A 20,784-nucleotide genomic window follows, 5' to 3' on the forward strand; every position below is an offset into this window, starting at 1 on the left:
GGGAACAGTTGTTGAAAAATGTACCCAAGTAATTTTTATGTAAATAGCATGGTCATATAAGAATTCAATACTGATAACTTAAGTACAAACACCGCCGTGACATATTTGACCATGGAGGAAAAAGTTGCTGAAAAATATAGCACGATACTTCCTATGTAAATAGCATGGTAATATAAGAATTCCATACCTGATAACTTAAATACAAACACCGCGGTAACATTTTTGACTAAGGAGGAAAAAGTTGCTGAAAAGTATAGCATGGTAATTTCTATGTAAATTGCATGGTACCATAAGAATTTCATACCTGATAACTTAAGTACAAACACCGCGGTAACATTTTTGACCAAGGAGGAAAAAGTTGCTAAAAATATAGCACGTTAGCTTAAGAACAAACAGCACGGTAACATTTTTTAACAAGGAGAAAAAAGTTCTGGAAAAATATAGCACGGTATTTCTATGTAAATAGCATGGTAATATACGAACCTCATACCCGATAAATTTAGTCCAAACACAGCGGTAACATTTAACCAAGAGGGAAAAAATTGTTAAAATCCATACTCGACAACTACTATGCGAACCTCATGTCAGATAAGTTAAGTACAAACACTATGGTGATTTGCATCTGAAAAAGGAGGGCAGGGGACGCTTGAGTTTGTTAACCATCTGAGCTGGTGTAAAACATCAAGAAAAAAAGTTCCAAATCCCAGACAAGTGAGTTTGAATTTTCAGTTTCATTCGATCTCATTTCAAGAAGGTACAAGTAACGTGTAAGTTGAAAGAAACCAATAAGATGGTGTAGCCTAGGTGGTTGTTGTTGGTAAATTAGTTGCGGTAGGTTGTGGGTTCGATTCCATTCGGGGTGGCCCAGAAAATCGGGAGAAGGGAGAGGTTCGTGCAGGGGGAACGGGATAGCCCAGAAAATCGGGAGAAGAAGGGATGGATTTCGTGCAGCATGAGGGGGTGTGGTGGTTTTAGCAATCTGGCACACAGTTGCCAGTTATCACAGTCCTTTTCTCTATATAAACCCTACCTTTTTTTCCTAATTTCGTTCCACTTAGAGCAACTCCAACGCGCGGAAACGGGCGCGCACTTTGTCCGTTTTTTGTTCGTTTGAGTCGGCCGCCCGCTCGCCGTCCGCCTTATTTTTGGTTTGAGTTGGCAGTGCGCCCAACGCGCGTGACCCGTATTTGCCCGCACGGCCGGCTTGCTGCCGTTTCTCAACTAATATACACACATTTTGCATAGTTTCACAAGCAAAAAAATATAGCTTCCGACCACCCCTCTCGAATACGGTTGAAAACATGCCTAGCCATACGGAAATGACGCCGAAATTGATGATGTTTGAAGAGCGGGGGTGTCTCAAAGTAGTCCTTCCAAACAAGGAAATGACCGCTCTCTCGATTGCGATTCAACGCAAGAGTGTGCCCCGGGATCGAGCCCCAGAACAATGGTCGCTGCCTACTAAGGTGGCCATGGACGATCAACACGGCAGCTACCATCTCGTCATCGTCAGATGAGGAATCATCGGAGTCATAGAAATTGTGGAAAAAGAACTCGTCAGCTGAGTCCATTTGTACCTTGGGGGCAAACTGGCGAACAACTTGCGGACGTCGTCGAAGAAGCTGGCCGGCGAAGAGACGCGCGCCTCCCCTGGACCAGGTAGCTGGCCTGGCGGCGTCCGACGAGCGTGGTGGCGTTAGGCGAGCGTGGCGTCGTCAGACGAAGAAGCTGGCCGAGGCAACTTCATGCTCGCGACGATGTCGGGGTGGGGGAGCTGTAGTTGCCCGGCGGCGACGTGCGAGGTGGTGGTGTGCGGCGGAGATGTGTGGGCGTGGACTGTTGGCAGGGGCACCGGAACTTGACGGTGGCGGCAACGGGGTGGGGCGGGAGAGGGCTTGCTGTCGATGAGGGTGAAAGAGAATGACCAATGTGCCACCAACTGGCGGGCCAGGGAAGGAGTAGGTGCGCGTTCGCTTCCTGTCTGCAACGACGCAAATAGGCCCAAATTTAAGAGGCAAACGAAAAAGATACACGTCCATTTGGGTCGGTGCATTAGACCGATTTTTCTATCCGCGGTGACTCAAACGAATAAGCGCGGACGAAATAGGTCGGCACCTTGGAGTTGCCGTACGTCATTTGCACAACGTCGGTGCGTGCAAACTGGACGCTTGGACAAGATCTGTTGGTACTGCTGTGCTCACGTTGGGATGGATGGGATGGGTCTTGGATTGAAGAAACAAGAGAGTAGACAGGCCGGCTTTGTTTGGGAAATATGAGTGAGTGGGAGGACCCAAACAGAAGAGAGAAAATGCAGCAGCAAGACGGAGACCTTGACCTCACCCCCCACTGATTGAGCCCCTTCTCAACCAGCGGCTCCACTCCATCCACGCCCGTGCTGCTGCTTCCCCACCATCTCAAGCCCCTGCCGCTGCAGCCATCTCCCCGTTGAAAGCCTGCTGCTGCTTCATTGCTTCACCTGCCTGCAAAATAAGGTTTGTCTCCCTGTCTCCAGTTCAGTCACCGCCATCTAGTTTTATAATTTGACCGGCTTCAGATATTTATACGTACTTTATTCTCACTGGTTAGTACAGTAGTATATCATTTGACTGGCTTTGGATCTCGGGGGTGGATCTGGATTTCACCGGCTCTGGATCTTGGGGGTGGATCTGGAGTTTATATTTTCTTTGGGAAAAAAGGGATCTGGATCTAGAGGACGACATCTCAAGTTAATTAACTCTGGATTTTCCATCACTTCAGGTGGATCTAAAGCAGGCCTCCAAGAGAAGCACCCACGGCGCTACTCTGCTCTGCTTTCAGCTCAGGTGCAGATTCTTACTGTATTATGCTTTTACTCAGAAATAGGGAGTACGTTTGAAAAAAAAAACCGATGTTATGGTATGGATGGATAGTTGAAACTTCATTCGCTCAGCAGGTTGTTTACATGTTTCAGGCACAGCACAAACATAACTAGAGAGCCAAGATAGAGCCAGAGATGGTTGGAATAATGGTGAGCGCTTCTACCGGGGTGATGAACTCTCTCCTGGGTAAGCTGGCAACCCTGATGGGGAAGGAGTTTGCCAAGTTGAAGAACCTGAGGAAGGAGGTGAAGAACATCAGCAATGAGCTGAGCAGCATGAAGGATGCTCTAGAGTGTCTTGCAGATGTGGATGAGCTGGATATACAGACCGCAAGGTGGAGGGACACGGTCAGGGAGATGTCTTATGATATCGAGGATATTATTGATGACTTCATGTGCAAAATTGGGGAGAAAAGCAAAAAATCTGGGTTTGTCCACGACACCATTCAACGCCTGAAAACTTCAAGGGCCCGCCATCAGATTGCTGGCCAGATCGGGGACATCAAGAAACTTGTGCGTGAAACAAGTGAACGACGTGACAGATACAAGCTCGATGTCCCCACATCTCGCAGTGTGGTAGTTGACCAACGGGTTGTCTCTCTCTCTATGAGAATGCAGCTAAACTTGTTGGCATGGAGGGCCCAACCAATGAGGTAGTCAGTTGGCTGAAAGACGAGGAGAAGAAGCTGAAGGTTGTATCAATTGTTGGTTTTGGAGGTTTGGGTAAAACAACACTCGCAAATGAGGTATACCATAAGCTGAAGGGGGAATTTCATTGTGGTGCATTTGTGCCAGTGTCTCAAAAGCCAAATATTCCAAAACTTCTGCATAGTTTGTTAACCCAACTTGGGTGTGGACAATCTTTTCATGACTTTGAGTTAAATGTTCTTCTCGACCAACTCAGAGAAAATCTAAAAAACAAGAGGTACTTATTCTTACTTTGTATATTGTTGTTGTTCTCATGCGCCCTGGTACTTAGATTTTATTGAAGATTCATAAGTGGTCAATCTTTGTTAATGAATATTAGCATACATTACGGTCTTTATGTACAACTCCATTCTCTATTATAGAAAGTGGAAGTAATGTTTGGCTCTTCCTGTCTTTGGAGTCCGGATTCATAAGGCCATCTATCCCTATTACTTCCTACTTAGTACCTTAACTTTGTTACAAAGCATCAGCCTTATCTAAGTTGAAAGAAGGGACTATTTTCTGAGTTAAAGATTTAGAGGAAATCACTAGATGATTCTCATTCGGCCATGGGATGTTTTGAGTTTTTTATGGGATGGACTTGAGAACAGTTCTATAAAAAAATTATTAAGTAGTTCCAATGTAAACAAGATTTAGTACAAACTGCACTCCCATGTAAGTCAAATTTGATTTAATAGAGTTAAACTAATACCAGCTAACTTATGTAGCTTATTGTGTTCCTATGTAAGTCAAATTTGATTAAGTAGAGTGAACTTTGTAGTATGCCCGTATATGTATTGCCACCAACATATCTAGTGCTACCAAAGAACAAAGGACAATAATATGAAGAACTAGGTATTGAGTCTTGAAGTCTTCTCAAAGTACTAGGTACATGCGTCTTTAAGAAAAATCACTATTAAAGACTGTTGCCACTTGTGTCGTCACAACTATACCTAGTAACCAACGAAGCACAGTTATATATAGTAGATCATCACGGATTTACTAGTGATCACTTATAAGATCGATTTTTTGAAGGATGCATACTGAATCCTCTTCTCTTTGTCAAAGATTTTTCAGATAATCAACAACATAAAAATATTTGGCAGTCTGCTTTTTCTGAAATATGCTTTCACATTATTGCCTATAATTATAGAGAAGTCAATTAAATTAATGATTATGTCATTTCACTCCAGAGTACCGATCCAATAGCTAGTCAGAGGGCACATTCCTCTCAGCCCTATAATATATTACACCAGTTGCAAAGCATGGCCCTCATGAACATTACAAAAAAGATATGATTTACGACCTAAAACATAGAGAAGACGGTCACTAGATGATCCTACAAACATGAAAATGAAGAAAAATAAGTAATTACTGACATGCAGCTCTTTTACTTGTTTCATGAGTTACTTGGGGTAGAGCTTGAAAGCATTTATATATATAAAAAATTTGTGCAGTACTTTCCAGTTTAAACAAGATTTGGCTCTAAATTGCAATTTACTGACCAACACAGGCTAGCTTATTTTTTTCCTGAGACAAGTAATATTTGATTAAATAAAGTAAGTTTGTACTAGATGCGTCTAGCATAGTCTACTGCTCTCCCTTGCTCACATGTTGTGACTGCAAATAGTTAAATGTGAATGAATTGCACTATGCAAAGATTAGTGGACAAATTGCTAACATTGCAGGTAATCATTCATGAAACAGTAGACTAAACTAATACCACAAGGCTGTTGTTTAAAAAAGACAACAAGGCTATGGTTCCAAAGCGTGATGAAGTAAATAATTGGAGAGAAAAGTAAGATAACGCAAAATAGTTTTTATCCCCAAAAAATTGCCTAAATGCCAAGCAAATTCACGAATAGAAACTGGTTCCCATTCATCTGAACACTGCAAAAAATAGTTTAAATACACACGCACTAACTTTCAGCTAGTTTGGCCCAGATTTTTTAATTTCCTTAGGGGAAAAGAACAAGAAAAAAATATATGCCAATTTGACTTTATAGGTATTTGCTTAAACAATTTAACCATGATTTTGTAACTGAAGATCAACTACTTTTATGTATTATTATGATCTTCTATATGATAGTTAATTTTTAATTTGATGCTAATTATTTTTGTCTTCCTTGAACCTTGTGAAATTATTTGATGGTCTTTTGTTATTTTTCTTAGTTTTAAATTGACTATCTTGCAGGTTCTTCATTGTCATCGATGATCTATGGGATGTAGCAGCATGGAGTATTATTAAATGTGCTTTCCCAGAAAAGAATCTTGGTAGTAGATTAGTAGTAACTACAAGAATCAAGACTGTGGCTGAGTCATGTTGTTTCGGTCACCACGAGCACATTCTTGAAATGAAACCTCTTAGTGAAGAAGACGCAAGGAAATTGTTTTTTGATAGAATATTTTGCTCTGGAGAAGCTTGTCCAGGTCAACTCAAAGATGTTTCAGTTGAGATTCTCAAGAAATATGGTGGTTTGCCACTTGCAATCATCAGCATATCCAGCCTATTAGCAAGTGGAGGTTCCGACCAAAAGGAGAGGTGGAAACATGTACTGAATTCTTTGGGGTCAGTGTCGGGCACAAATCTCACCTTGGAAGCAATGAGACAGATCTTGAACCTTAGCTATAAAAATCTTCCTCACCACCTCAAGACATGCTTCTTGTATCTTGGTATGTTTCCAGAGGACTATGAAATACGGAGGTATGACTTGGTAAGTCTATGGATATCCGAAGGTTTTATTAGTAAATCACATGAACAAAGCCTAGAACAGACTGGGATAAGCTATTTCAATGAGCTTGTCAACAGGAGCCTTATTCAACCTGTACAGATTGGCAGGGATGGGTCAGTGTTAACTTGCAAAGTACATGATATGTTGTTGGATCTTATCTTGTACAAGTCCGCAGAGGAGAATTTTATCACTGTAGTAGACAACCCAGAGGCCATTAGAGGACTTCTTCAAAAGCCCCGTCGGATGCTCTTCAACTTGGATGGTGCAACACTGCCAGGGCATGTTAGTATGTCACAAGTGCGATCGTTTGTAATGTGGATAGGCTCTATGACTATGAGTATACCTTCTCTAGCAGAGTTCAAGTATCTTCGAGTGTTTGTTGCTGACTTCAGTTCTAGTTCTTCTTATGACAACCGGAAAATCGACCTGACAGGATTGTGTAAGTTATATCAGCTGCGGCATATATGGATTCGTGTCTGTAGCTGTAGGAAGTGCCAGCTACCAACCAAAATTAGAGCGCTACAGATGTTAGAAACATTTGATATAGATGGGTCTTATATCCCAATGGATATTTTTCTCCTGCCGCACTTGTTGAATCTGCATGTTCCATTCGTTGAAAGACTCCCGGAGGGCATTGGCAAAATGACAACCCTACAACGTCTGACTAAGTTTGACACACTTCACAATTCACTTGACAGTATGAAGGGCCTAGGAGAGCTCACCAATCTGATCACTCTATCTCTCGTAACCGGTTTCTCTGAAGATGTGGACATGGATGTTCTAAGCTCTTCTTTGGGAAAACTCTGTAACCTCGAGTTTCTGCTCATATTATCACCTAGGATACCTGAGGCACTAACCTTGTCGCCTCCTCCCCCCAACCTTGTGACACTCGACATGAATAGAAGCTCCCACGTCCCTAACTGGATTGGGGAACTCCATAACCTCCAGACCTTGGATCTCGTTGTTGAGAAGCTGGACAGGGATGGTGTTGGTATTCTTGCGGGGTTACCAGCCCTCATCGACCTGAATTTAACGTTTGATAGTGCCCTGGAAGAAACGATTGCCATTGATGGGACAACATTCGTAATTCTAAAGCGGTTTGAAGTCAGCTCAAATAGCATGCCACACCTGACCTTCCAAGCTGGGGCAATGCCTAAGCTCCAGACCCTCTCTCTGTGGTTGAACGGCATGGGGTGGAAGCAGAACGAGAAGGCCGCACTTACAGGTATCGAGCACTTGGTAGCACTTGATAGAATCACTGTACGGATCACCACTGGTACTGAACCTGAACAAAAAAGCGTAGAGTCAGCCATCAGGAGCGCTATCAACATGCATCGCAGCCATGCTCAAATTACAGTCGATATCAAATGTTACTGATTTATGATAATCCTTGGTATGATTTACAGCCAACAACAGCAGATGGTATGTTCAATGTCCAGCTGGTCTGTCTCTTATATGTTTCCTGATAACTACTGGGTAATGCCGTACCTTTTATTTACTACTTTCCCGTACCTTCTTTTTTGGGTTATAGAAAAGACCTTTGTAGATCTATGCAGATCCAAAAACTAGAGATCTTTGATTTAAATCGAAAATTCTGAGCTCTAACCGACATTTCTCTCAACATTTGAGCTCTTATGATTTCCCTTATGAATGATGATTAAACAAGTTTTTGCAAATGTCTAGGTGGAGTGTTCCAATAAGATTTGAGGTGCGTGTATATAGCTTCAAGTAAAGTATCTTAATATTATATGTTGGCGCTGTTTGATTAGTTGGAGAAACGAGTCATTTCGTGAGGTCAACCATTCTCATAGAAACTGATTTTCAGGGAAGGAAGTGGAAGCCGATACTTTTCAGGGAAGGAAGTGGAAGCGCAAGAAGATGAGATGCGTGGAGGAAAATTGAGGTGTCGCCAACCTTTATGCTGCATTGTAGCGGATGGCAAATGGATTACTGCATTTTATTCCCGCCCAGAATATGGAGCCATCACTTTGCTTTGTGTTATCTTGTCGAACTGTCTCTTATTTGTCTCCCAAGATGATGCATCACGTACCATTTCCTTAGGTTTCTCCTGTAATAATAAGGCTTGATGGTGGGCAGGAGTTAGCACTAGTTCCTCGCTCCTTGCTTGACTAGCCAGGGATCATATTTTCTTGTTATTGTTGTATGTGTGCGTTTGCTTATTGCATCAAACTGAGTGTATTCAACTGAACACTTATTCCTTGTACTGTTTGTATTTCTGGAAAGGACAGTTGATATGTCGCACTCCCTCCGTTCGGAATTACTTGTCGCAGAAATGGATGTATCTAGACGTATTTTAGTTCTAGATACATCCATTTTCACGACAAGTAATTCCGGACGGAGGGAGTATTTCATTGCATTGATTCATATGCAAGTTTGTGCTGGATCTCTGAATGTTCAATCTACGGAAAGCATAATAAATCATTTTGAACAGGTTTCCTTTGGACATGGGTGTTGTGTAGACAGAGTTTCATAGCAGGGAGCACTAACAGTGCATGCAGGGGAAAGTTTCTGAAACTGTTGTGCAACCAACCTGAATAATGGATGCAGTGGCTGATTGTATGATGACGTGAATGGATGGCTGCTGTGCTGCCTGCCGGTACGATGACCTTCGCCGGAGCTTCTCAGGGTCAGTATGGGTCATCCATCTTCGTTGCCGGTTGATGAGCAGCAAAATGCATCGAACCATGGGAATGGATGCGGTGTTGGGAAGGTCCATCGTGGCGACGGCGACGAAGATGGACCTTCCCGGCATCGCCGCCGCCGCGGACTCCGCGCGCTCAGCCGTCAGCTGTTCAAGCTCCGGGGCACCGTCTCCCCAGTAGACCTTTCTCCGCTCGATGAAGTTTCTTGCAGGCCAGATCCATTTTCTGTGGATTTCCTCTCTCAATTTGTATTTTTTTTCTTGGTTTGTGTCTCTGCTTGGTGTGGTGGTGGCGACGGCGAGCCACTAGTCTAGGAGTCGGGTCAGGTTGGCCATAGATGAGAGGTGAAAGGCGTACTAGGTTTCAAAAGTAAGATTTTACTTGTTTCATGAGTTGCTTGGGTTGAGCATGAAAGCATTTATATATGAAAAGTTTGTGCAGTACTTTCCAGTATAAACAATATTTGGCTCTAAATTGCATTTACTGACAAACACAAGCTAACAAATGCGGCTTATTTATTTCCTAAAACAAGTAATATTTGATTAAACAGAGTAAGTTTGTACTACATGCATCTAGCAAAGTCTACTGCTCTCGGACGCAGCTGTCCTGATCCCGAGCTCACATGAGTTCGGGTGAACAGTAAAACAAAAAAAAAACTGATTTTTTTTCATGTGAAACTTTACAAATGGTTTCATAGCTTGCAAAATTTTGTCAGATGTTATTTGTGGAAAATGTGGCAAAAAACAAAATTGATACTCCAAAACTTTATTTTCAAATGCATTTTGGAGCTTCAATCTTGTTTTTTCGCCACATTTTACCTGAATGTCATCTGGTGATGAAATTTTGCAAGCTATGAAAACATGCCAAAGTTTTACACACACAAAATTCAGATTTTTTTTGAATTTTTTCTATTTTACTGTTCACTCGAGCTCATGTGAGCTCGGGAGCAGAACATCACTTTCGACTGCTCTCAACATATATAGAGGACACCAGGGGCTCCTAGGGTACAAAGATTCTAGTCGGCTACGTACGAGGAGGTAGGTTCCTCCACGAACCCAGCGTCTCATCGTTTACGCCAAATCTTCTGGATTTCCCTTGTATACGTCATGGACTGCCCGATGTAGCCCAGAATGGAACCAATAAAGGGTCCTTATCCCAGCCCACCAGGACGGGAGTCGACATGGTGAGAGGCCCCTTAGCCGGAACACCGTCAAGCATCCACCGAAAAGGGAGGAGGAGGGCGTCGGGCCAGCAGAGCGGAGCGGGCCAAGCGCGTGGAGCTGAGCGCGGTGCGCAACAGGCTAGCGTCGGCATCCCGCGTCGGGCGACAGGGGATGGAGCAGAGCAGAGCTACCGCCTGTGTTGACCCGCAACCGCCGCATCACGATGCAGACGACCAACTCTTAGTTGCTCGCATCCACCGTGCAGACGAAGGCGTCCCAGTCGTCCTCGGTGCTGGATCTGGTGACACCGTCGGTACTCGACATTGGGATGGAGAGGGAAGGGATATCGATGGAGCGCAAAGTAGAGAGTGAGCTAGGGTTTGGTCCGGGTGGGGACTTTAGTTTTTTTCTTTTAGAAGAGGGTGGGGATTTTAGTGGGTACGAAGTGGGATCCGTGTGAGCCACGTTGGGGCCGGGCTGACATGGTGGACACGTCTGGGCCGCCTCATATTCATTCCATATATGGGCTAGGTATGAGGAATGCTGAACAGTCTGGGTGTATAGGGGCCGTTTGACGAGTCCAATTGAGTCCAGGAAAAGTGACTGGTCACTGACCAGGCCATCTGCCCGGCCAGATAGGTTGTCAGTTGTAGATGCTTTAAGATCTGAACATGGGAAAACAAAAAAAAAACAAAAATCCAAGGGCTTGCTTGAAGAGATTAGCAACGACAGGCTTAGCTCGAAAATATGAGAAAATGGAAGGTGCGAAACAGAAGAGAGAGAATGCAGCAAGATGAGGATACCTGACTGAGGCTGAGGCTGGCATCTCTTGTTCCTTCTTCGCGTTGATTTTCCTCGCTCCTTCTCAACCAGCGGCTCCGCTCCATCCATCCATCCATCCACGCTGCTGCTGCTACTTCCCTCCACCATCTGAACCCCCCTCCCCCCACAACCTGCACCTACGTCGGCTGTTCTTCTATCTCTCCATCGGAAAACTGCCGCTGCTCCATTGCTTCAGCAGGTCTATCTCCATGTCCCCAGTCCAGTTCCCGTCTTCTAATTTTATACTTTTCTTGTCTTCAGATGTTTGCATTTTATTCTGACGGTTAGTTAAGTCGTAGTATATCACCCGCAAAAAGAAAAAAAGTTAAGTCGTAGTATATGATTTTAGATCTCAGGCTGGATCTAGTTTTTTGTTTCTTTCGAAAAGAGGGTAAACCCCCGGCCGGGTGGATCTGGGTGGTCAATGCCGTACGACATATTACATCGCCAGTCTCTTGGTGTCCCAGCAGTGTCGCCGCCCATAAATTTCATGTGCCATCTTAGCCATTTTGCAGCCCCCCTGTTGCATCAGCGTTCGTAGTTCGCCTTTCTGAAGTTTTGCCCAAGTGTTTAAGATGTGACAGAGGAAAAAAAGCTACTGTACATTGGTAGGATCTGAACTCTGAAGGTCTAATCCCTTGGAAGTAGTACCAATTATTTCGTCTCATCCATAGAATCCAATCATAACGAACACTCCATCTTTACCAGTATAAGAAGGAAACAGGTTATCATATAAATCAGACCTGCAAGAAGGCTTGGTGCTAATCCCTTGCCGGAATTCAGATTCCGACCACCGACCAACAAAACAGTTTGATCATCAAGTGAAATCTACTTGTAACGAAAATCCAGCCGCTTCGTAATCAAAGAATGATTCAAGGACCTGACAGCCCCGAGCTGGGCGTCTCCCTGAAGCTCTAAGTCTTCTGTAGTATTTCTGTTCCTGCAAGCTGGGCGTGTGGTTGGGTTTATATTTTGCTGTTCCTGTAAGTGGCTAGACTGAGATGCCCTATCCAAGTATCCAACCATCCAAAATACAAGGTCCTCCCCGTTAACGCTCTGAAATGGTCAGAAATAAAACCTGTTCTTATATATGGATGGACTATTAAAGTCTCTGCCCCATTTGCTTCTTGGCCTTTTTGCTAGAAATTTCCTTCATTCAGCAGGCTGTTACAAAATTTTCAGGTACATCACATGTATAACGAGAGAGCAAAGATAAATACTTGTCCAACCAGAGATGACTGGAATAATGGTGAGCGCTTCAACCGGGGTGATGAACTCTCTCCTGGGTAAGCTGGCCACCCTGATGGGGGAGGAGTTCGCCAAGCTAAAGAACCTGAGGAAGGAGGTGAAGCACATCAGCGATGAGCTGAGCAGCATGAAGGATGCTCTAGAGAGCCTTGCAGATGTGGATATGCTGGATAAACAGACCGCTAGCTGGAGAGACGCGGTCAGGGAGATGTCGTATGACATCGAGGATATTATCGATGACTTCATGTGCAAAATTGGGGAGAAAAGCAAAAAAACTGGTTTTATCCACGACACCATTCAACGCCTCAAAACTTCAAGGGCCCGCCATCAGATTGCTGGCCAGATCGGGGACATCAAGAAACTTGTGCGTGAAACAAGTGAGCGGCGTGAAAGATATAAGATTGATGTCCCAAAATCGGGCAATGTGGTAGTTGACCAACGCGTTGTGGCACTCTATGAAGAATCATCTAAACTTGTTGGTATGGATGGCCCAACCAATAGGCTTGTCAATTGGCTAAAAGATGAGGAGAAGAAGTTGAAGATTGTATCAGTTATTGGTTTTGGAGGTTCGGGAAAAACAACACTTGCCAATCAGGTATACCATAAGCTGGAGGGGGAATTTCAGTGTGGTGCATTTTTGGCGGTGTCTCAAAAGCCAAATATGCCAAAACTTCTGCATAGTTTATTAGCCCAACTTGGGTGTGGACAATATTATCATGACTGTGAGCTAAATGTTCTTCTCGACCAAGTCAGAGAAAATCTAAAAAATAAGAGGTACTTATTCTTAGTTTGTATATTGGTGTAGTTTAGATGTGCCTCTGATACTTGGATACTTAAATTTCCTTAAATGATTTAATATTATGTTCTTCTATACGAGAATCAATGTTAATTTGATAACAAATATTTTTCGTCTACCTTCAACCTGTTGAAATATTTGATATTTTGTGTTAATTTACTTACCGCTGTACTGATATTCTTGCAGGTACTTGGTTATTATCGATGATCTATGGGATGTATCAGCATGGAATATTATTAAATGTGCTTTCCCAGAAAATAATCTTGGTAGTAGATTAATAGTAACTACAAGAATCAAGACTGTGGCTGGGGCATGTTGTTTTGGTTACCATGAGCACATTCTTGAAATGAAACCTCTTAGTGAAGAAGACTCAAGGAAATTGTTTTTTGGTAGGATATTTTGCTCTGAAGAAGCTTGTCCAGGTCAACTCAGAGATGTTTCAGTTGAGATTCTCAAGAAGTGTGGTGGTTTGCCACTTGCAATCATTTGCATATCCAGCCTATTGGCAAGTGAACGTTCCTACCAAAAGGAGAGGTGGAAACACGTACTGAATTCATTGGGGTCTGTGTCAGGCACAAATCTCACCTTGGAAGCCATGAGACAGATCTTGAACCTTAGCTACAAAAATCTTCCTCACCACCTCAAGACATGCTTCTTGTATCTTGGTATGTTTCTGGAGGACTCTGAAATATATAGGCATGAGTTGGTAAGCCTATGGGTTTCTGAAGGCTTTGTTAGTAAAGCACATGGACAAAATCAAAAACAGATTGCGATAAGTTATTTTAATGAGCTTGTCAACATGAGTCTTATTCAACCTGCACAGGTTGACATGCATGGGTCAGTGTTAACTTGCAAAGTACATGATATGTTGTTGGATCTTATCCTGTACAAGTCCGCGGAAGAGAATTTTATCACTGTAGTAGACAACCTAGAGGCCATTACAGGACAGCTTCAAAAGCCCCGTCGGATGCTCTTCAACTTGGATGGTGCGACATTGCCAAGGGACGTTAATATGTCACAAGTGCGATCATTTGCAAACTGGAGAGGCTCCACGAATATACCTTCATTGGCAGAATTCAAGTATCTTCGAGTTTTTATAGCTGACTTCAGTTCTAGTTCTGTTGATGACAACCGGAAAATCGACCTGACAGGATTGTGTAAGTTATATCAGCTGCGACATATACAGATTGAAGGCTGTGATAACTGCCAGCTACCAACGCAGATTAGAGGGCTGCAAAAGTTGGAAACATTTGATATAGATGGGTCCTGTATCCCAATGGATATTTTTCACCTGCCGTGTTTGTTGTCTCTGCATATTTTTCACCTGCCGTGTTTGTTGCCTGAGGGCATTGGTAAAATGAAATATCTACAGCGTCTGAGATGGTTTGACACGCTGCACACCTCAATCGACAGTATCAAGGGCCTAGGAGAGCTCACCAATCTGAGACTTCTGTACCTCAGAACCGGTTTTTCTGAAGATGTGGACATGGATGTTCTAAACTCTTCTTTGGCGAAACTTTGTAACCTCGAGTCCCTGAACGTATTTTCACCTGATTCTTGGATACCTGAGGCACTAACCTTGTCGCCTCCTCCCCCCAACCTCATGGGACTCTCCATGATGCGAATATCCCGGGTCCCAAACTGGATTGAGGAACTCCATAATCTCCAGAGCTTGCATATCACTGTTGATAAGCTAAACAACGATGATGTTGGTATTCTTGCAGGGTTACCCGCTCTCATGGACCTGGAATTAACGTTCAGTAGAGCCCTGGAAGAAACAATTGTCATATATGGGACAGCATTCGCAATCCTGAAGCGGTTTGTTGTCTACTGGACTATCATGCCACAACTGACCTTCGAAGCCGGAGCAATGCCTAAGCTCCAGAGCCTCTCTCTACCTTTGAACGCCAGGGGGTGGAAGAAGGACGAGAGCGCCACACCTACAGGCATCGAGCACTTGTTAGCACTTGAAAGAATCTCTGTGGGGATTGGGAGTGATACAGAATCTGAACAGCGAAGTGCAGAGTCTGCCATTAGGAGCGCTATCAACATGCATCCTGGCCATGCTCACATTAAAATCGACATCCAATGTTACTAACAAACAGTGCGGTTTTTTTCAGCAGCTGGTATGTTCGAATTTCCACCTCCAATCTCCTGACTCCAGTCTGTCTCTTAGTCTCCCAACTTCCAGTTTGGGCTGTAGCTCGCCATAATACTGCACCTTTCTTTTTGTTGTAGCAAGACTTCCGTAGATTTATGCAGATTAAAAAACTGGAGATGCTTCATTTAAATCGAAAATTCGGAGCTGTACCATCGTTTCTTTCAACATTTGTGTGGTTATGATTTCCCTTATGGACGGGCGTCAAAGCAACTCTTTGCAAATGTCTAGGTCGAATGTCCACAGTAAAATTTGAGGTGCATATAGCTTGAAGTAAATTAGCCCTATATGTTAGCACTGTTTGATTAACTCGGCAACACACGAGCAATTTAGAGAGTTCAACCATTCTCATAGACACACTGATTTTCAGGGAAGTCAATGATTATTTTCTATGGAGCAACAAGATGAGGTACGCCACGGAAGATTGAGGTGTCTCCAACATTTATGTCGTATCCTTCCTGAAGGCACCGCCTTGGAGTCCACGGTTCGTTATATGCGGCTTCATCTCTTCGTGGTAGTGTGCTAGGGGTGGTGTTGCTGCGCTCAGCGCTTTTGTATCCTGCCTTGGGTGTGTGTGGTGTTGGCGTGCGTTTGTATTGGATGATGTGGATCTTTGCTTTATATATAAAGTGGGGCGAAAGCCTTTTTCGGCTATTGTAGTGGATGGAGATGGATAACTGCATTTTCTCCCTGTTGGGAATATCGAGCTATCACTTTGCTTTGTTCTGCTAGATATCTCGACGAACTATTTCTCCTTTGTCTCCAAGATTATGCACGATTATGCTCTGCTTGGGTTCTTGGTTCTTGTTGTGTGTGTACGTTTGCTTCTTGCATCAAACGTATTCAACTGAACATTTATTCCTTGTACTGTTTGCATTTCTTAAAAGGACAGTTTATATGTTGTATTTCGTGGCAGTGATTCTTATGCAATATCGTGTTGGATCACTGATTGTTCTATCTACGGAAGGCATACAAAATAATTTCAACAGTTTCTTTTGGACATGGACATGGATGCTGTGTAGACACTAGACAGAGCACGCATGTTTCCTACAGGGAGCAGTAGCAGAGCATGCAGGGGAAAGTTTCTGAATATGTTCTGTGGACAGACTCAACCAACCTGAATAATGGATGCAGTAGCGGATTGTATGATGACTTGCTGAGGTGAATGGACGGCTGCCGCCTGCCGGTCTCGGTGCCAGGAACCGAATCGACGAAGAAACCGGCTCCACGCTCAGCCTGCGATGACCTTCGCCGGAGCTTCTCAGGGTCGGTATGAGCCATCTGCCATCATCTCCGTTGCCGGTTGATGAGTAGCAAAATGCATCGAACCATAGGAATGGAGACGCTGTTGGGACGGTCCATCATGGCCGAAGATGGACCTTCCTGGCATCGCCGCGCCGCCGTCACGGACTCCACGCGCTCGGCTGTCGGCTGTTCAAGCTCCGGCGCACCTCCGCCCCAATAGTCATTTCTCCGTTAGATGGAGTTTCTTGCAGCCAGACCCACAGACGGATGATTACAGATCCTACGGATTCTAATTAGCTGGCATCTTTTGGTGGGAGATTATGGATTTATGGTGCAGAAGAGGGTCAATCCCTGTGAAATTCAAGAGGGGAGCTTAATTAGTGAGCTCAGTAGGATGCCCGTACGTGTCCAGAATTACCGTTTTCCTCTCCGTGGATGGAGCATGCATTTTCAGAGGCCGACGCGTCGGCAGGATAGGAGTGTTATTTTCACGGCATACATGTTCTTGTTTAACTGTAATGATACTCTGGTGGCCGAGATTGAGATTCACGCTTTGATGCAAGGTATGGCATTGACCAAACAACACTGAAGGTCCGATCATTGTGCAGTCTGATTCCTCCAACACAGAAGGCATCATCATTGTGCAGTCTGATTCCTCGGCAGCATTGGCTTGGTGATAATCTGGATCGCTGTGCGTATGGTCATCTAGTTGCTGAGATAAGGTTCTTGATGATTGATAGGAAGTTTATTTCCTGGAAAATTTCCCGAACAAAATAGGGTAGCAGATCGTTTGGCTATTATAGTCCATCTGAATGTACTTCTGTTGTATGGCTACAACGTGGTTCTCCGTCTATTAAGGCACTACAGCCACTAGACTGTAACCCTATCATTATGGAATGTAACTCTTATTTACCACGCAAAAAAAGGAATAATCGTTTTCCTTACCATGCGCGTCTACTGTGGTGGTGACAGGCGGCGCGCGAGCAAGTGGAGGAGTGGGTGACGATGACATGTACCTAGGGTAGGGTAATAGGCCTGACCTGGACACCCTTCCCAAGGACACTGCCCTAGAGTCAAATGCATTCAAAGAATAGAGGCATCTACCAACTGAAATCACCTTAGAGTGCAACCCACTCGACCAACAATTCCACTCGGATAACCCAATTCCATTCGACCAGGATATAATCATTCGACCATACCAGAAACCACTCGGAGTACAGAAGATCTAAAGTCACTCAGGATGGCAACGGTCAGTCATTCACTCTGTAGTCTTAATGATCATTTATATGTCTTTATTATAGGCGTTACCAGTAACGTCTCACCTTAATGTACATTGAACCCCTTGTAACGTGGGCTGGCTGGGATCCTGGCGCACTCTATATAAGCCACCCCCTCCACTGGCACAAGGGTTCGCACCCCTGTAACTTCATGCATAATCCAATCGACCAAGCCTCCGGGCACCGACGTAGGGCTTTTACTTCCTCCACGAAGGGCCTGAACTCGTAAACCTTGCGTGCACAACCTCATCGTAGCTAGGATCTTGCCTCCTCCTACGTACCCCCTGTTCTACTGTCGGACTTAGTACCACGACAGTTGGCGCCCACCGTGGGGCTGGTGTCTTAGCGACTTCGGTGAGGTTGCAATTTTTCTGATCTCCATCATCATGGTTTCTGGTGGCGGTTTGGCTGAAGGCCACGAGATCCGTCTTGGCGCGCTCACTTTCATCACCGACGACTCCGCCTGGCTCCAGGAGGCCCCCCTCGACATCGAGATGCTCACCGTCCGCGAGGAGACGCACTTTCGTGCATGCCTCCGCGGCGTCCTTTTGCGGCAGCCGTCGACTCGGTATCGGTCGGCTCCCGCAGCGTCTTCGCTCCCCACTGCTCGTCATCGCAAGCGATCAGGTCGATCGCGGCTTCAGCGGTGGGTAAAGCATGCGGTGGCTCGTCAGTCGGCCACCCCTCAAGTCGCGGAATCGAGCCCGACGAGTCTCTCTACGGGCTATTCGACTGGCTCCATCGAGACCCTGTCCGAGTGCGACAGCAGTGACCCTGCAGCAGAAGTCCTCATGGTCGACATGCCGCGCAGCCCGCCTAGTTTCTGTCGCAGCGACGGCGGTGAAGGCGGCGGCGATCCGTCACGTGTTCACGAGGAATACCATCCTGAAGCCCTCACTACGCAGCAGAGGGATGAGCTGCATCGTCGTAATGTGGAGGCGCTCCACACTCCCATCATCGGAGAAACCTCCGAGGCTCGGGCCTTGTAGGCTGTGCGTCTGGCCACTTTGGCTGAGCGCACACGTCTGGAGAACCTTCAACATTCACTCGACGAACGCGCCCGTCGACTTTCCCCGAATCTAGTCGGCGGCAGTTGTTTCCGCCTGAACCTCAGGTATATCGCACTCCGATCCAGGATCTTACAGCTGCAGCCCGTAGAGTCGATTCAGCCGTCCCAAGCAGAGGCTGGAAGAGGTTTGATGAAGATCCAGGCGCTGCTCCGAGCAGCCGGTGAGCAGAACACAACAGTTTCCCAAACGCACAACAGGATCCATAGCCGGTCCGTGGTGGCAGACACAGTGCAGTCGGTGAAGGAAATATGCCCTAGAGGCAATAATAAAGTTATTATTTATTTCCTCATATCATGATAAATGTTTATTATTCATGCTAGAATTGTATTAACCGGAAACATAATACATGTGTGAATACATAGAAAAACATAGTGTCACTAGTATGCCTCTACTTGACTAGCTCGTTAATCGAAGATGGTTGAGTTTCCTAGCCATGGACATGTGTTGTCATTTGATTAACGGGATCCCATCATTAGGAGAATGATGTGATTGACTTGACCCATTCCGTTAGCTTAGCACTTGATAGTTTAGTATGTTGCTATTGCTTTCTTCATGACTTATACATGTTCCTATTACTATGAGATTATGCAACTCCCATTTACCGGAGGAACACTTTGTGTGCTACCAAACGTCACAACGTAACTGGGTGATTATAAAGGTGCTCTACAGGTGTCACCGAAGGTACTTGTTGAGTTGGCGTATTTCGAGATTAGGATTTGTCACTCCGATTGTCGGAGAGGTATCTCTGGGCCCTCTCGGTAATGCACATCACTATAAGCCTTGCAAGTAATGTGACTAATGAGTTAGTTGCGGGATGATGCATTACATAACGAGTAAAGAGACTTGCCAGTAACAAGATTGAACTAGGTATTGAGATACCGACGAACGAATCTCGGGCAAGTAACATACCGATGACAAAGGGAACAACGTATGTTGTTATGCGGTTTGACCGATAAAGATCTTCGTAGAATATGTGGGAGCCAATATGAGCATCCAGGTTCCGCTATTGGTTATTGACCGGAGACGTGTCTCGGTCATGTCTACATAGTTCTCGAACCCATAGGGTCCGCACGCTTAAAGTTTGGTGACGATCGGTATTATGAGTTTTTGTGTTTTGATGTACCGAAGGTAGTTTAGAGTCCCGGATATGATCACGGACATGACGAGGAGTCTCGAAATGGCCGAGACGTAAAGATCGATATATTGGATGACTATGTTCGAACACCGGAAGTGTTTCGGGAGGTTTCAGACATTTACCGGAGTACCGGAAGGTTACCGGAACCCCCCGGGAGTATATTGGGCCTAATGGGCCTTAGTGGGAGAAGAGGAGGGGCGGCCAGGGCAGCCGCGCGCCCCCTCCCCCTCTAGTCCGAATTGGACAAGGAGGGGGGGGGGGGCGGTGCCCCCCTTTTTCCTTCTCCTCCTCTCTCCCTTCCTTCCCTTCTCCTACTCCAACAAGGAAAGGAGGAGTCCTACTCCCGGTGGGAGTAGGACTCCCCCCTTGGCGCGCCCTCCTTGGCCGGCCGCCTCTCCCCCCTTTCTCCTTTATATACGGGGGCAGGGGGGCACCTCTAGACACACAAGTTGATCTGTTGATCTCTCCCAGCCGTGTGCGGTGCCCCCCTCCACCATATTCCACCTCGGTCATATCGTAGCGGTGCTTAGGCGAAGCCCTGCGTCGGTAGCAACATCATCACCGTCATCACGCCATCGTGCTGAAGGAACACTCCCGTGAAGCTCTGCTGGATCGGAGTTCGCGGGACGTCATCGAGCTGAACGTGTGCTGAACTCGGAGGTGCCGTACGTTCGGTACTTGGATCGGTCGGATCGTGAAGACGTACGACTACAACATCAGCGTTGTGCTAACGCTTCCGCTTTCGGTCTACGAGGGTACGTGGACACACTCTCCCCTCTCGTTGCTATGCATCACCATGATCTTGCGTGTGCGTAGGAATTTTTTTGAAATTACTACGTTCACCAACAGTGGTATCCGAGCCAGGTTTATGCGTAGATGTTATTGTTGGAAATATGCCCTAGAGGCAATAATAAATGGTTATTATTATATT

At 45.2% G+C, this 20,784-nt stretch overlaps 1 protein-coding gene and 1 pseudogene across 1 annotated transcript; both read left to right on the forward strand.

Annotated features, from left to right (window-relative positions):
- The first annotated feature begins 2,274 nt into the window (after positions 1-2,274).
- Positions 2,275-8,519, forward strand: LOC109771522 (disease resistance protein RGA5-like; annotated as a pseudogene).
- Positions 8,520-10,923: 2,404 nt separating this feature from the next.
- LOC109771523 (disease resistance protein RGA5) lies at positions 10,924-15,780 on the forward strand. Its single transcript, XM_020330214.4, has 4 exons — positions 10,924-11,123; positions 12,107-12,946; positions 13,155-15,094; positions 15,497-15,780. The coding sequence occupies exons 2-3, from the start codon at positions 12,159-12,161 to the stop codon at positions 15,064-15,066; spliced, it is 2,700 nt and encodes an 899-aa protein (XP_020185803.1). The 5' UTR covers positions 10,924-11,123; positions 12,107-12,158; the 3' UTR covers positions 15,067-15,094; positions 15,497-15,780.
- The last annotated feature ends 5,004 nt before the right edge of the window (positions 15,781-20,784 follow it).

This window comes from Aegilops tauschii, chromosome 3 (assembly GCF_002575655.3).
Source record: "Aegilops tauschii subsp. strangulata cultivar AL8/78 chromosome 3, Aet v6.0, whole genome shotgun sequence".
NCBI classification, from domain to species: domain Eukaryota; kingdom Viridiplantae; phylum Streptophyta; class Magnoliopsida; order Poales; family Poaceae; genus Aegilops; species Aegilops tauschii.